Source organism: Schistocerca serialis, chromosome 3, assembly GCF_023864345.2.
Source record: "Schistocerca serialis cubense isolate TAMUIC-IGC-003099 chromosome 3, iqSchSeri2.2, whole genome shotgun sequence".
NCBI classification, from domain to species: Eukaryota; Metazoa; Arthropoda; class Insecta; order Orthoptera; family Acrididae; genus Schistocerca; species Schistocerca serialis.
In genome coordinates, this window is record NC_064640.1 from 368,037,837 (window position 1) to 368,054,152 (window position 16,316).

A 16,316-nucleotide genomic window follows, 5' to 3' on the forward strand; every position below is an offset into this window, starting at 1 on the left:
ACCCTCTAGCTGTAGGAAAGAGTCATCTGACCGTAGTTCAAAAGGTAGGTACTTTCTAAATGGACGAGGTGCTGGATAATTCAACCCCCAGAGCATGTGGTAGCCGAGCCCCACAGCAGTGCTGTCAGTGCATCTCCATCCAACAGATCATGCGGTAGAAGATACAAAGAACACATGGTGACCTTAACTGGTTTGACAACTACCACTACAACTGCTTGTGTGGCCACGGTAAGAGAAACAGGAGAGGAGAGGCAACTGACATCAATGAAGACAGTCACCCCACCTTAGCCCTGTCTCCAGTAAGATCATGCTTCCTGTAGGAGTGGTAGCCACTTAACACAATAGTGTCAGTGATTGTAAAATGGCTTTCTTGTAAGCAGATGCAACATGGTTTCTCCTGAGCCAGGAGCTGCAATTCTTCCAAATTCGATCAATTAGTATCCATTTAAGTTTCATTGCAATATATTAGTCCTATTATCACCTGTTGGACCTTTTGATTGGGGAGGACTGTCCTTGTTCTTCACCCTCAGCAGTGATGATTCAGCTGAGAGGACATGGGTAACAATGGACTGTGGTCACCTCTCCAGTTCCTTCATGTGAATATCAGTATCCTCAAGCATAAAACCACCATTGGAGAGGAGGAGTGCATGCTAATTCAGTGGGTTGTTGGCACTTTCCTTGGTTTTGAATCACTTTTTATGTGACTTTTCCTTATTCATAGGAAGAATTGGTAGCATAAGTAGAGAGCACAGCTCAGTTGGCCTACAATGGTTTGGAATATTTCAATATTAATTGTTTTATGACTCATAGTAAACACTAATTATTTAACACTTATAATTTGCCACGAACTGCAGAGTTGTGATTTAAGTTGTATAAAATAGGAGCACTGTAATAGACAACATTTTTATAAATACTTTTCAATGACACTAGAATTTGCCTGTATTTATTTATAACCATTTGATCAGAACAGCATAGTAACTTATCACTGTTCTGAGTAGTAATGTTCAACACCAAGGAAGATTATTGAACAATAAAGTTTGTAATTTAAGTCCAAAGGCAATATTTCTAATAATAATGTTAAAATAATACATAGGGTGTTTAAAACAAACTGGAAAGTTTGTGGAGAAGGAAAATTATTTATTTATTAAGGAATATGAGCAAACAGATAGAACAACCTACATACAAAACATACTTTCAATAATCACTTCCAAAACAATGATGCAAATGATGTGAAAACAGCTCAAAAGGAAAAGGAATCAGTACATGCAAGGAACAGAATCACAGATAATCCAATAGTTTTATATTCGTTCAACATTTCCTGCGAAAATTAAGAAAATAACTAACCTTAAAAGCTAAATGCCTCACAAGGTTGATAAGGCATCCAATAATATGTTAAAAACTGTTCTGGCACAGCTGTTTTACTCAGTAACTGGCGTAACACTTAACTTTCAGAAGTATTGAAAAAATTCTCTACGGGTTTGGAAATGATAATTTACTTTGGAACAGTTCAGTATACAACCAGAGTATTAGTCAAAATCTGGATTCCATCAGGGCTCATTCTCTGAAAGTATCAATTTAATAACTCACCAACCATATAACGAAATAGTTAAATTACGAAATATGTACAAACTAAATTTTCTGTGATGCATCTCTGACAATGGACTCTATACAAGGAAGTTGTATTTTGAGCAAACATTTTATAGCATTGAAAGTAAAATTAATTACTAGCTTACTTTATATTTAGTGAGGAACAAAGTCGCAGTAAAGTACCCCATCAGTTTGGATAAGAAACCATCTTCCAAATGGGCACAAACCACTATTCATAAAACACTGGTTGAGATCCTGAATTCAGTCTATCAGATTATACATGATTTTCAAACAGACAAATTAGCAAAATTTGTTTTTGCTAGATGCGCAAATTCCTCCTTCAATCCTTCAGATATACATCAATGAAGCAATAATGAATGGAATGTTCAATAAATTATCCAACATTTTTCTGTAAGTAGATGACTTATGAAACCCTATTAAGCACATGGTGTAACTACCTCAGTAACAGCAAAAGGTGAAAAGGGGGGTGCAGATTTACGTAGAAAACTTTAGCAGTTAAAATTTTTGCTTGAAGATATTGTTAAGGACACTGATTAGATACAACACATTATGTATTGTGTTACAAACTTTAGATCAATAACTTAAACTCTGCATTTTATCATTGATTTTTTAGATTAAAATATTGAAGTCAGCTGGAGACTTCTATTCATTAATGCTGTGTCGACTAATATTCTGTGACGATTCTGCACTTGGATGTTATGCATTACTCACCGCAAAAATATTTAATAAGATTATTCATAGTGTAAATACTCCTCAAGCTGTTGTCAGCTGCTTCAACTACATATACTAGGAACTGAAATTACGTGGCTTGTAAACTGAGAAGATTTTATGGAAGCAAACACTTATTCCATCAAGAAGGTTTACTATCTGATCAAACTTCAGAAACAATACTCTTTAAAGTAAGACACTAGGAACAAAACTGATTTTTACTATTCTAAATCTGATTGTATTGATAAAAGGCTCACTGTATATCTGTTGACTATTTGACCATCTACCAGGAATTGATGGTAATAATGGAAAAAAAACCCAATGAAACATTTGCTCCTCATCCATACAGTAACCCTTTAATATATACTTCGTATTATGTGTACATATAACAATATACAGTACATAAAACTGTGGATAGTTGGCGAGTTTCACCATCTGCTAACAACACTAGTTGTGATCTTGACAGTAAACGACATTTCACAGTGAAGTAAAAACTGTTTTAACAGCGTAATTTTTCTGATTTTTTGTTGGTCTGACATTGCCAGGTATCAATAAGATGACTCTAAATGGTGTTAGAATGAAAAGCTTATTTGGCATTACAGAAAGAAACTTTCTATTATGATCCAACTTGGGAAACATTTTGCATTGTACTAAATCTTCCAAATGTTCAAGCATCAATGAACATAGATTTATGAATATAAGGCATTGGCAGTAAAAATCAAATACATTCATCAGCAACTTAGAAGCACTTGATGTGGAGGGAGGGAGTGAGGAAGCTACTGTGACTGCATCAAATGGAATGGATTTGACTGTTAAACGACCTGATGTGTATGCGATCAGACTTCGTACTGGCTGCCAGCTTGACAGATGAGCAAGATATCGTATCAATGCACTTGCTTGTAGCTTGGTTATGAGCACCCTGCACATTGGACATGCCGTCTCTCAGAGTTTGCATGCACTGTGCTTGTTATGTGTCATCAAGGGTGTATCCTGATTACCTTAATCTGGAGAAGACGTTTCACATTGTAGTCAACTGCCACAGGCAACAATTCTAAAACTGGAGTAACGACAGATTATTGCAGGTTATAACAGTGATTAGAAGGATACAGCGCCACTAATAAATAAGGGGAACACTATATTCTGTCATGGGCTGTAACTATGGATGGACAGATGGAACACGCTGCAGTGAATTATCTGGCAATTCACTACTAGACAACTTGCGAATAGTGATATAATTTAGAACCACCACCACACTAGAGGATCCATAGCCCTATCGGTGCACCTAGTCACCATGTGCAAATGCACAGAGATGAGATGGACACAGAACTACACCTACTGGATGCTTGAAACAAGGAGAAAGGTGTCTGGACTTAGAAGTTGTGAAAGACATCCATACCCATCAATGTAATACTACGAGAATGTCTAGAAGTATGAGGTGATTCATCTGCTTCCCAACAGGGCACCATTCAGGTAACTAGAGTAAGTGTTTTCATATGGAGGATGTTTACAAGATATGAAGCAAATCTGCTATGGTCCCTCAGCAGCAAACATATTACTGGATCGTGCACTTGATTAATTGCTTTCAGGCAACTTGTACCACCATGAAATCAATGGGTCACACCATAACTCTGGAATATTTCTAAGAACACTCCATGAACACAAAAGTGCTAGTGTTAACTTCTATGTCGCATGACCTCAGTGCCATTGAGAACATGCAGGATACCCCTGAATAATATGTCAGTAATTGGACCAGTCTCTAACAAAGCTTTCTAGAGGTGTAAGCTGTGCTTTTGTAACTGTAAAATGTAGACTCAGGCAGCCAACAGCACCCAATGGTCTCTGCTGCCGAGGCACATTTCAGTTTACATTGCCCTCTCCTTATGATGAGTGGCAGGTGGCGCCGAATTTGCGGCACTCCAGATGGACTGCCACTGTGGAGGCTGTGTCTGACCTTGCGCATTTTTGACCCTGTAAGTGGACTGGTGCCTGCTCCTTCAGCAGGGTACATGGGGGAGAGGAGGTGTTATCAAGTTATCAGGAGTTCAAATTTTAGGAGTTTTATGGAGCCTCTTAGGAAAATAGTAATTTAGGGCTAGGAAGAAACCCAATGTGCACTTAGTATATCTGATGAGGTATCTCATCCGAGAAGTGGAGGAGGCCTTGTGGTTACTGAGCATGCGGTGTACAGCTGTCTCCAAGTTGTGGCTCACGTTGGCCCCAATGCTGCCTGTAACTTTGATTCCGAGGCCATCCTCGGTTCACTCCAGCAGCTAATGGGCGTGGTGACAGCTGCTGGTGTCTCACGTGTGGTGCAACCAGAAATCACAATTTGCAACATCGTTCCCAGAGCTCATGAGGGACCTTTGGTTTGGAGCTGCGTGTAGGGTCTTAACCAAAGGCTTTGTCAAATCTATGAGAGTCTTGGCTGCATATATATCTGGACCCGTGTTATCGGTGGAGACTTGTACAAGCCCCTTTGATAATTCAGAGTTGCTGTACACAAATGAAGCAACTACTCGCGTAGCAGACTACTTTTGGTGTGCTCATCGCTGTTTCTTATGTTAAACAATAGTCTGACGTACTCTGATGAACACTCACCAGTCGATATGCAGTAGCAAAATCAGACTGCGTTCACAGTAATGACACTGACTGTCAAAATGTTATCAGTAAACTGTCAAAATATCTGTAGCAAAGTTCTAGATTTACTGCCCTCTAGAAAATTTCTTGAGCTCAAATTATTCTCGGGAACAAATGCTAGCTGAAACCCAAAGTAGAAAGCTCATATATTTAGCAAGTAATGGAACATATATAAAAAATATGGGGGAGGGGAGTGTTTCTTGTGCTTGACTAAAATACTTTGTCTATTGATGTTACTGAAGTTATATGGGCCTGTATAACAGGTATAGATGAAATCAAGTTAATTGTTGGATGTTTTTACAGTCCACCCGATTCCACTGAGACAGTTTTGGAGTCATTCAAATAAAGCCTAAGGTCATTAGCATGTACACACCCAGATCATGCAACATTAGTTGGAGGAGACTTTAACCTAGCAAGTATAGACTGGCATGTCGATGGATTCATTGCAGTGAGTAGGGACAGATAGTGGTTCAAACACATCTATCCAGTGTGGCAATAGGAGACAATGAAAGCAAAGCCAAAGTTTTCAATCTTGCATTTAAGAAATCACTCAGAAAGGAGAATCGTATGAATGTAATGTAGTTTGACCATTGCATAGGCTCTAATATGGAACATGTAGTAATAAGCATCCCCGGGCATAGAGGAGCAAATGAAAGAATTGAGAAACAACTAAGTCACCAGGTACACATGGAAGCCCAATTCAGTTTCATAGTGAGTACTCTATAGCACTGACACCTTACTTAGTTTCCTTCCTTAGTTTGTATTTATCACAAACCTATTTCCCAGTGCAAAGTCCCAAGTGACTGAAAAGACGTGAAGATGACTCCCTTATGTAGGAAAGGTAAAAGAATGGACAGCATGATTACAGACCAATATCTTTAACACTGGTTTGCTGCAGAATTCTTGAACATATTCCAAGTTCAAATATAATAAATTTCCTAGAGATGGAAAACATTCTGTCCATAAATCAGCATAGTTTTAGAAAACATCAGTGGTACTTAACTCAGCTAGCCCTTTTCTCACACACAATCCTGCACACTATGAATGAAGGGCAGCAGGCAGATTCCATACTCCTAGATTTCTGAAAAGCATCTGATACGTTTCCCACTGTATACTGTTACAGAAAGAATGAGCATACATAATAGGTTCCAAGATATACGAGTGGCTCGCAGACTTCTTAAGTAATAGAACCCAATATGCTGTCTTCGATGGCGAGTGTAGTTCAGAGGCAAGATTACTGGCAGGAGTGACACTGTTATTCTCTGTATAAGTAAAGTAAATAATCTGATGGACATGGTGTGCAGCAATCTGTTGCTGTTTGCTGATGCTGTGGTGTACAGGACATACCATCGCTGAGTGACTGTAGGATGGCACAAGATGACAGACAAAATTCCTAGTTTGTTTGATGAATGGCAGCTTACTTTGAATGTAGAAAAATTTAAATTAATGCACGTGACTAGGAAAAACAATCTTGTAATATTCAAATACAGTGTTAGTAGTGTGCAGCTAGACACAGTCACAGTGTTTAAATATCTAGGTGTAACATTGCAAAGCAATATGAAATGAATGAGGATGTAAGAATTGTAGTAGGAAAGGTGAATAGTTAACTTCCATTTATTTGGAGAATTTCAGCCAAGTGTGGTTTATATGCGAAGGTGACTACATATAGAATGCCGCTGAGACCCACTCTTGAGTACTGCTCGAGTGTTTAGGATCCCCACCAGGTCAGATTAAAGGAAGACATCAAAACAATCCAGGGGTGGGATACAAGATTTATTGGTAGGTTTGACCAACATGCAAGTATTACAGAGATCCTTCCAGAACTCTAACTCCTGGAGGGAAGGGGAAATTCTTTTCGAGTAACACTACTGAGAAAATTTAGCGAACCAGCATCTGAAGCTGACTGCACAACGATTCTACTGTCATCAACATACATCTCACATAAAGACAAGATACGAGAAATTACAGCTTGTACAGAGACAGAGACAGCTGTCCCTCCCTCTGTCTATTTGCTAGTGGAAAAGGAAAGGAAATGACTAGTAATGGTACAAAGTACCCCCTGCTGTGCACCGTATGGTGGCTTGTGGAGTATATATGAATATGTAGATAAAAGCTCTCAATTGTGGGTGATGTAAAGCAGTCACTGATCTGGACAGCTCCCCTGAATTTTTTGGGAAATTGCGGAGTCCACATCAACATGCTTCACTGCCATTATCAATGCAATGAGGTGTGCTACATGCAACAAGATAGGTGTGGCTAATGCAGTTTCTCAATAGTGAACATAGAGGGCTGCTAGAAGGCCCTTTTCTAATGCTTTAGCTGAAACGAATGAGGGGAAACAGATTAAAGTGTGGTAAGCATTCTAATCAAACAGTTGGCAACATATCAGTTTGCACAATTCCCAATACACAGGGAAAGCTCAGGAATAAGAATTTTTTGATAGTACAATAATATGAGTGGGTGGAGAAACTTTGACAAGTGGGATGTTGAACCAGTTATAGCAGAGGATGCTTTACTGCTTCCACACATTAAATAGTGCAACACGTCAATTTCATTGATGACTAATTCACTTTAAATATGGTAATGGAAGCTCCTCATGGAAAGTAATTTTGAGACATACACATGTACATATGAACTACATCAAATGAAAAGGTTGTGAAATTCAGGAACGTGCTGATACAGGACACTGTTGTTCAGTAACAGTAATAGCCTAACGTATTAATTTGTAAAGTCCCTACAGAAATGTAAGACACTGAATGACAACTTCATGTCATGAGAAAGAAAAATTGCACCCTCACTACATATGCACTAAATTGGTGCAAGTATGTGAGAAAGTTTGCCTTTTTACTGGGAATCCAGTGCTAAAAAATGGTTCAAATGGCTCTGAGCATTATGGGACTTAACAGCTGAGGTCATCAGTCCCCTAGAACTTAGAACTACTTAAACCTAACTAACGTAAGGATATCACACACGTCCATGCCTGAGGTAGGATTCGAACCTGCGATCGTAGCGGTCGCGCGGTTTGAGACTGAAGCGCCTAGAACCGCTTGGCCACCACGGCCGGCGGAATCCAGTGCTAATATGTTACATTAGTTACATGTATGTATGTATTTAACATGCACACATTTCTTCACAGTTAAATGGTACAAACAGAACTAACATTCACACACTTATTCTCCATGTTACCTTCAGAAGAAAGAAGGCTACCATAAATGTCTAAAATAAGTACCTTAAGTAGACTATTGACAGAAAACTGTGTGAATGCACACTTTCATTTCTTTTACCATCTTCCATGATCAATAAGACCACTAAGTATTATATTAAATTTATAGTATTTCTGTTCTCCCCCCACCAGAGTCAGTACACTTCTTTTCTGAGACTACAAAACACACTACAGCTTACATAAAAGGAATACAGTAATTCAATTAATTAACTTGTTTCAGTTGTGCAACTTATTTCTGTCTTTTCTTTATAATCGTTGTGAACTTTTCATATGCAAGATTATTAGAAATGGTGAAATAGCTCAGTTTTGATGATGAGATCACAATCAGCTGAGGTCTTGTATACATAATCATTCTACCACTTAACTGGAATGAATTTGTGAAATAAACATCTGAACAATGATAACCAGACAAATGCAAATGTTTCAAGTCTGGGCTCTTGCTACATTATGTTACCAGTTTTAACATATTTCTCAAGTTCTGTGTTGGGAAGTTACATTAGATGATTCACAACCAGTATTTCCATAACTGCAGTGATAGAAAACTGTGCACCTACTTTGTGGAATCAACAGATTAAGGAACATTTAAATTAAGCCCATATGAATAGTTAATAACAAATTCACAGAAAAGTGGAAAGTATTAGAAGTTTACGAAGAGAAATACCAACAAGTAATAAAAGGAAATCCACCAGCTTTTTTCCACAATTTATGTCTCTTACAAGGATCACCACACAGGATCACCATTGTGTACAAGACTTCAGAAGGATATCTAGAACTCTAAGATCATGGAGGGCTCCAAAATGTACAGTTAGAATATTGGAGTCCATGACCAGAAACTTCTTCAGAGACAACAGATATTGGAAATGTAAGAATAAATCCTTTCAATATATAACACAAGCCTGTTTGAATTCTTTCTCTGTGTTGTTTAAAGTGACTGATTTCAGGTATGCTAATGCAAGTTTAGGGTTAACATTGTCGATGATGAAGTCACTAAATACTGAGTGTGAATTGGAGAAGGAAATCAGCAATGTCTTTTTGAAAACAAACTATTCCATCATGTGCCTTACACAATTTAGTGAAACCACACAAAAATCTGACTTGTTGGACATAGTGGGATTTGAACCAGCACTAGCCTAAATACAAGGCCAATATCTTACCAGAGCAGTAAGTTGCACAGTAGTTGGACGAAGACTTGGTTAGCAAGGTACACTTGGCTAGTGATTATGTTTACACTATGCCGTACTCCTCAGAGAGAATGACAATGGTATGGGAAATATTGCACCTGCTGATACTGCCAATCTGCTCTGACCCACAACACGAAACAGCTGACAATCACACACCGAAATTCAATATGGGGAGAGAAAAAAAAAAAAAACACCCTATCAAGGATTATAGTTACTTTCACTACATCACATCTGTGGCTTTAGCAATTCACAACCAAAATGTCAGCTTCCAATGAAACCTACACCTCTGGTTATGCAACAAATTATTCTCTTAAACACAATCTACATTCCAAAGTATAATACTGAAACAAAGTACATACACTTTCAGCATTCTTCTCTACATCCACTTACACATCGTGTATGATTTCACACACAATAACATCGTTAGTGCATTAGTGTGTTGCAGTGCAAAGGTGGGTGGTTCAGTCCCCCAATATGGTTGTCACACAATATTTGAGCTAGGCACTTTGAATTCTTCCTGTAATTTTGTTTGTTTTCTTTTAGTATTAGCTTAAATGATAATTCCCACTCCTTCAAACTCATTTTGCCTCAGAGTAGTAATTTACTCATACTTTGGGTGAGTATATATGTTTTGTTTAATTTATATCAAGGAAAATTCTCAACCTCTTCAAATTAGTATTGTAGTTTGTAGATACTAAGTGTTTACCACACTGGCCAGCACCAAAGATGATGAGAAGTCCAAGTGTACAAATTATGTAGCAGAAGACACTGATCCCTATATATCAACATAATATTTATTAGTTCTTTACCAAACCACCTTCAGGATTGATTTAGGTGAGATGATTAGCTAAAAAACTGAAACCAGTAAGGGCCAGAAAATTTTATTGTGATCGTGGTGGTTAATAAACACTTTTAAAATATTGTGTTACCAAAGTCTCTAGTAATCAATGTCATTTTGAATGAAAAATCTAAAATTTGGTGCTTTGTAGTTTTCATGGATAAAACTTCTAATTACAGGTCCCCATCTTCAGTATGTTCACATGCACACACTACTACTGATGCACGAATGGACTGTAATCATCACCAACGACGCCTAAGGGAAAGCGCTATCTGTACTGATCAATTACTTCAATATGGATGTTTATAATGGATATGAAAAATACATCAAACATAATGCATTTTTTTTCATAAAATATACTAAGATGGGTAACCTGAGAGATGCAGATATGGTGGGGAGTAGAATTTAAAATTGCATATGATGTGAAACAAAATCTTAAATGAAAAGCCAAAAACTCAAATGCATCACTGTAAGGAATACACATATTTGTACATTGAAATTTCAAAAACATTCATTCAATTTGCCACAATACTTCAAAGACTTGAGAGTTTTCCTGGTGAGGAGGAAAAAAAAAAAAAAAAATAAAAAAAAATCACGAAGTTTTATTAATAATTTCTCCACGAGTCAAATAGAAAAGATAGCTTTCCCCAGAATTTCCATCCAACATAAAACTACAAAGCACAAGAAGCTCTAGCTCAGTGAGTCACATCACAAGAAAAATATTTGTTTTGAAATAACTGTTTACAAGAAATAACCTAATACTATTAATATGAAAAGGAAAAGGCAAATCAATGCTATAATAAGCACATCCTGACATTTTCTGAGAACCACAGACATTTAGTAATGTTGAGAACTGTGAAAATCATTAAATGAATAACCACTCTAGTTGCCACAATTATTTATCACAACAGCAAATTTTGTAATGCACAATTTTAGATTTTTCCATTGTGCAATGCTTTTCAACTGTTCTTGGGTATTTTTCCAGGTGGTATGACCCAAATTGTGATATATTTCAGAGTCCTGCTTAAAACTAGACATGCTTAAGAACAGCACCAAGTCAACAACTTGCCAAATTATTGCACCAGCTGGAAGACACTGCCTGGACGAATACCCAGTGAGAATTCAAAAAATACTGTAGTTATAAATATCTTTCTTAACACAAAGTATTCATGTTCAAATTATCTGCACAATATTCACCAAAAGCTAATTTGGTTACAGAATCCAATAAAAAACAAATTGGATAACCATCTGAAGCATTTCACAGAGGATGAGAATGGACCAAAAATTAATTTCATTGCACCACTACAATATATTTTAAGATTTATATTTGATGTTTAACTGCTGCCAGTCACAACCAAAAACATTTTTGCTAGTAAAAATTAAGTAATGACTTCAAATAAAAAGGTGGGGCAATTCTAGGTTGTTCATTATGTAGTTTCCTATACAGCATAGTGAGCTGAAGGGCAATGATCCTTATGAAGTGACACACAGTACTCAAACGACAAATATTATTCTCATATTATTGGTGGAATACTCCAGTTACTGTCATTCAAAGCAATCAGGGTTTATATTCTATCAGAATATATTGCAACTATATCCAAGAGTTGACTACTTTAGATCCATGCCTGGTAAACACTATGACAAGTATTATACATGGGACAGACTACTGGTTAAAACATGAATTCTTACTTGGGAGCAGCAGTATTAAAGTTATCTTTGAGCCATTTATATTTAAATTTTCAATTGTTTCCCTACATCACAGTGGTGAATGCTATTGTTACCGAATGTTATTGTCAATTATTTTTTTCAGTCATATGCAACTGAGCTATATTGTGCTTAATTTCTGACAATGTTAAACAACTCTACATCCATTATATACACCGAGGATCTCTTACTTCACTATCAATTATAATAAATACTAAAGTAGCATAAACTTCATGAATGTCATAATAAAAAATTTATAACATGAGTAGCAACTGCACAGTACATCACTAACTGTAAAGAGAATGCCAAACAATTTCCACTGACAATCTTGTATTGGTGGCAATATGACAGCACACTGTACAACTCAGAAAGGAAATTTTTGGAGTATGATTAACTGGTGTAATTCTTTTCCAGCAAAAATGGTATACCTTCCACATATTGAATCACTCCAAAGTTCATGTGAAAGCCAGACTACATCTCAGGTATGTAAGTTGTGTGCTCATACCACAATTTTTTTTTTTTTCCTGGTGCAGTAAATACTGTTGTGGTGACTTATCTATTGTGACAAAGCCTGCCTGATGCCTTCAAACTTACTTCACCATGACACTTCTTGGGGCTAGTGTAGCAGGGGATACAACCCGTCGGCTTAGGACAATGACGTCACAAGTCGCCAGAGAGCAGTTTACCATTTTCGCTTTTGCTGTTATGTTTCAGTTTCGTTTTTTTACTGATTGCTTAATAAACTGGATCTGTTTTATTCTATCTTGTGAGATTTTTTTAAAAAAGCCAAAAAACACTTAGCCACTGAAGGGAGCTACAACACTAAGAAGAATCGCTTCTCGATTGGCCACTTGTGACGTCATTGTCCAAAGCCGACGGGTTGTATCCCCTGCTACACTAGTCCCCACTTCTCTGGCACTATCAAACTTGTCATTTAAACTTTGAATTGTTTCACATTGTTGTCAATGTCAAATTCTATGCTTCATCACATCTTCAAGTCCGGTTACTCCACCTAATTTTTATGACTAAATTTTTAGAGCATTTGTTCTTAACTGCTACATAAACAATGAAACAGCAGAGTGAACATGTTCCTGCACATGCCTCAAGCTGTCATTAGTTCTCATGCAAACAAAACCATTTGATAAACATCTCTAGAATTAGCTGCATTAACATTCAAAGAATAGTGGGGAAGAACCCATATGGTGGGTGGGTGGTTTAACACAACAACGTCATTACAGCAAGCACACACTCAGATTGTTTCCTTAGGATGGGAAAGGAAATTGGCCATACCCTATCAAAGGAATCATCCCAGTACTCGCCTGGGGCAATTTAGGAAAATCGTGGAAATCCTAAATCTGGATGGCTGGACACTTATTTGAATCCATATGAGCAATAGTGTGTCTTCATTGGCAGTAAACCCCACATTATTATCCAATCACCTATTTCCCTATAAATATAACAATCCAGTTACCAAAAAGTTTCAAATTCAATAATTTCATTTTTACAGACTACTTTTTCTAAGCATGATCCAATTCACAATCCCCTTTTAAACATCTTCCATGGGAAACTTATGTGCACTAAAGTAGTGCACAGTACTTTGATGGTATGTCTACTTTCAAGCCCCTTTCTCTGCATTACTAAGAATTCTTTGACTCACTCAGATCATATAGTGTAATCGTACAGAGGTATATTCTATTTTTAACACATTTCCTCCTAATGCAAAGATTTTATTTCATTTATTTATATCTATGTAATCTACAGTGTTCATAATAAGCAGTTTCAGTATCAATGTGTGTATATCACATATCCATTTTAAAGCGATCACCATATACCAGCAAATTTTACTTTATAGGAAGTAAAGCCACGTGTATTAGGGACGGTAACAGAAGGCATGCATTTTGCACTGTAATTAATGTAACCAATAAACTTTATACAAACAGTATTTGCAGTTATTTTTTGTGCAACTCTATTGTTGAAACTATAACAAAATGTGCATATTTTATAATTTTTTTCACAGGCAATACTAATGGATGTTGAAAATTATAGAACTGCTATTTTAAGCTTATTTATCTATAAAGTTTCATTAGTTGTGTTATATTCAAATAATCCATTTGTAAATTTCTTGCACAATCTAATAGTTTCCCAAAATACAGTCTAGTTAGTAACAGCTGCACCTTTTTTCAGACAATCTCAAACTTTTCCTTCTTTTGATGCAATGATTAAAAAGCTACTACACAGCAGATATCTGGTTGTACCATTCTTTTTCCACCAGATTTTCAAAGCTGAATGACTTTTCTTCATATTTTTGACCATAAATTACTGGGTCATACACAGTTAGCATTTGCTTGTCATTTCAAAAGGGATCTTGGGAATTGTCTTTAGGATTTCCAAATCTATTCAGTTGAATGGTTGACCACTTACACAATACCAGTGGTGCAAGGACCTATACATTCATGTTATTCGGTTAAAATTTGATGCATGTACGATATCTGGACACTGAAATTGCTAGTTGCTACAATTTAGCAGTGATCTGATAAAGGAGTAAAATTAAAGAAAACTATGAAGTATACACTTACATTATTTACAGCTATTTTGATAAGGATGCATCTGGAAATGACACATTGGTTGGTATCCCACAGGTGCCTGAATGTCAAATATCTGAACAAGCAAGCATGGTAGCAGCCATTCAAGATATGTCATGTATAATACTTAAACCAGAATTAGTAATTTTTCCCATAAAAAAAACTGAACAAATAGGAGTCTCTCCAAATGAACAACTAACTGCCTACCACATAGTTCCACATCAATTAAATTAATGACAGTATGATCAGATACCAGAGTGGAGTTTTGTGATACACATCACTTTTAATTATATTAATTCTTACGCTTCTTGAAGCAGCATATGACCTAAAACCACAGGGCTATGTAAACACACTCTTTAACGCCCACTTTGTGCTGACTACAGGCATAATTCAAAACTCCCAGTTTAAGAACACCATTTAGGCGTTTCTACATCACCTCTCTCAGAACAATAAGAATTGTGGAGCCATAATATCCACACCCCACACTACGAAAAATTCGGCATAACAGCTGATCACTATAGATTAGCTAGTAAAATATCGTTTCCAACAGTTCATACTCTCTTACACTAAGATGCAAACAAGTACTTTATTATGCAACGAAAGTTCTACAATGTTTACGTCAAGCTACCGGTATTTAGTTCTGAGGTTATTTTTGAGCTACAATGTACGATCACATATACTGTAAAGAAATACAAAAACAAATTATGTTCTTAAGCTTTAGATTCATACAATTATTCTTCTATATCACAAAATTTAACTTGCTATAGCGTCTTTGTTACAGCCAGCAACAAACATCTATCACAGTACCAACGGCTTTGTAGAGCTGCAGTAAAAGTTATTTGCTTACAACTCAGCAATAATTACGTCAAGATTGGTGTTATTACGTTCAGTACGTTAGTTCTGCATTTGCTGGGGCTATAGCACGGGCAAGGTTACCATTTTACATGTATGTAATGGAAAATGGGCGTAACTATCAATCAAAATATTTTTGGCAGCGCCAATAATCTCCCCCGTATCAACGTCTCACAAACCGTGCACAAACTGCGAGTGAGATATATGCAAGAAATATATCTTATGCAAAAGAAAACCAACTCGCACGTTAGTGAAAGTATCAGGGATTTATAAATAACTCACTTCTAATGCCTACCTTTTTGGGTTTAAACGCATGTACGGCACTGATCTTTCCAAGTCTGTGGGCCACGTAAAGCACTAATCCGCCTCCTACTGCACATGCTATCGTTCCCGCAAGTATGTTAAATGTTCCCGGCCGGTTGATAGTACTATACGATTTAGTAACACCTGAAAATTTTATAGATATTTGTTGAAATCGTCTACTCAATCGTCCGAGAGTAGCCATGTTGATACGGCTTAGATGTCAGCATGCGAACAGCTGAGGATCTAAGGGGATCACGTCTGCCAACTGCGCACGCACAATATCAACTACAGCACCCGGTTTACGGGAAGAACACTGTTATTCCATCTGTTGGCGATGCAACGCGCGTATGGACAACTGTATTTAATTCGTGGTGGGCCCACGAACTGTCCGAAATGACACCGTTATACGTATTATCAGATCTCCTGGTGATGCGACGCGCTTGTGGACAACGGCATTTGATTTGTGTTGTGTACAGTTACTATCTGTATTAACACCGATGTACGGTACTTCATAAACACACGACAAAGAGCTCATCAAATATCTATGCAAGTACTGTCTTGATCCTTTCAACTGTTTTTTTCGGCGATAGTGTAAATATCTCTCCTCTTTCTTTTGACAAGACTAAAATACATACCGCTTTTGGCGATTTATGTTGTTAATATTTATTGAAATATTTTGA

The 16,316-nt window shown here is 37.0% G+C and overlaps 1 protein-coding gene across 3 annotated transcripts in view; it reads right to left on the bottom strand.

Moving 5' to 3' along the window:
* Positions 1-15,876, bottom strand: part of LOC126470186 (calcium uptake protein 3, mitochondrial-like) — a 657,418-nt gene extending 641,542 nt beyond the window's left edge. For 2 of the 3 annotated variants that reach the window (XM_050097845.1, XM_050097844.1), the window contains exon 1: positions 15,629-15,875. In XM_050097845.1, coding sequence (XP_049953802.1) covers positions 15,629-15,838 — 210 coding nt within the window. In that variant the 5' untranslated portion in view covers positions 15,839-15,875. Of the gene's footprint in view, positions 1-15,628 lie in introns of all 3 variants that reach the window. The other variant, XM_050097843.1, reaches the window with a different exon arrangement.
* Positions 15,877-16,316: the final 440 nt, after the last annotated feature.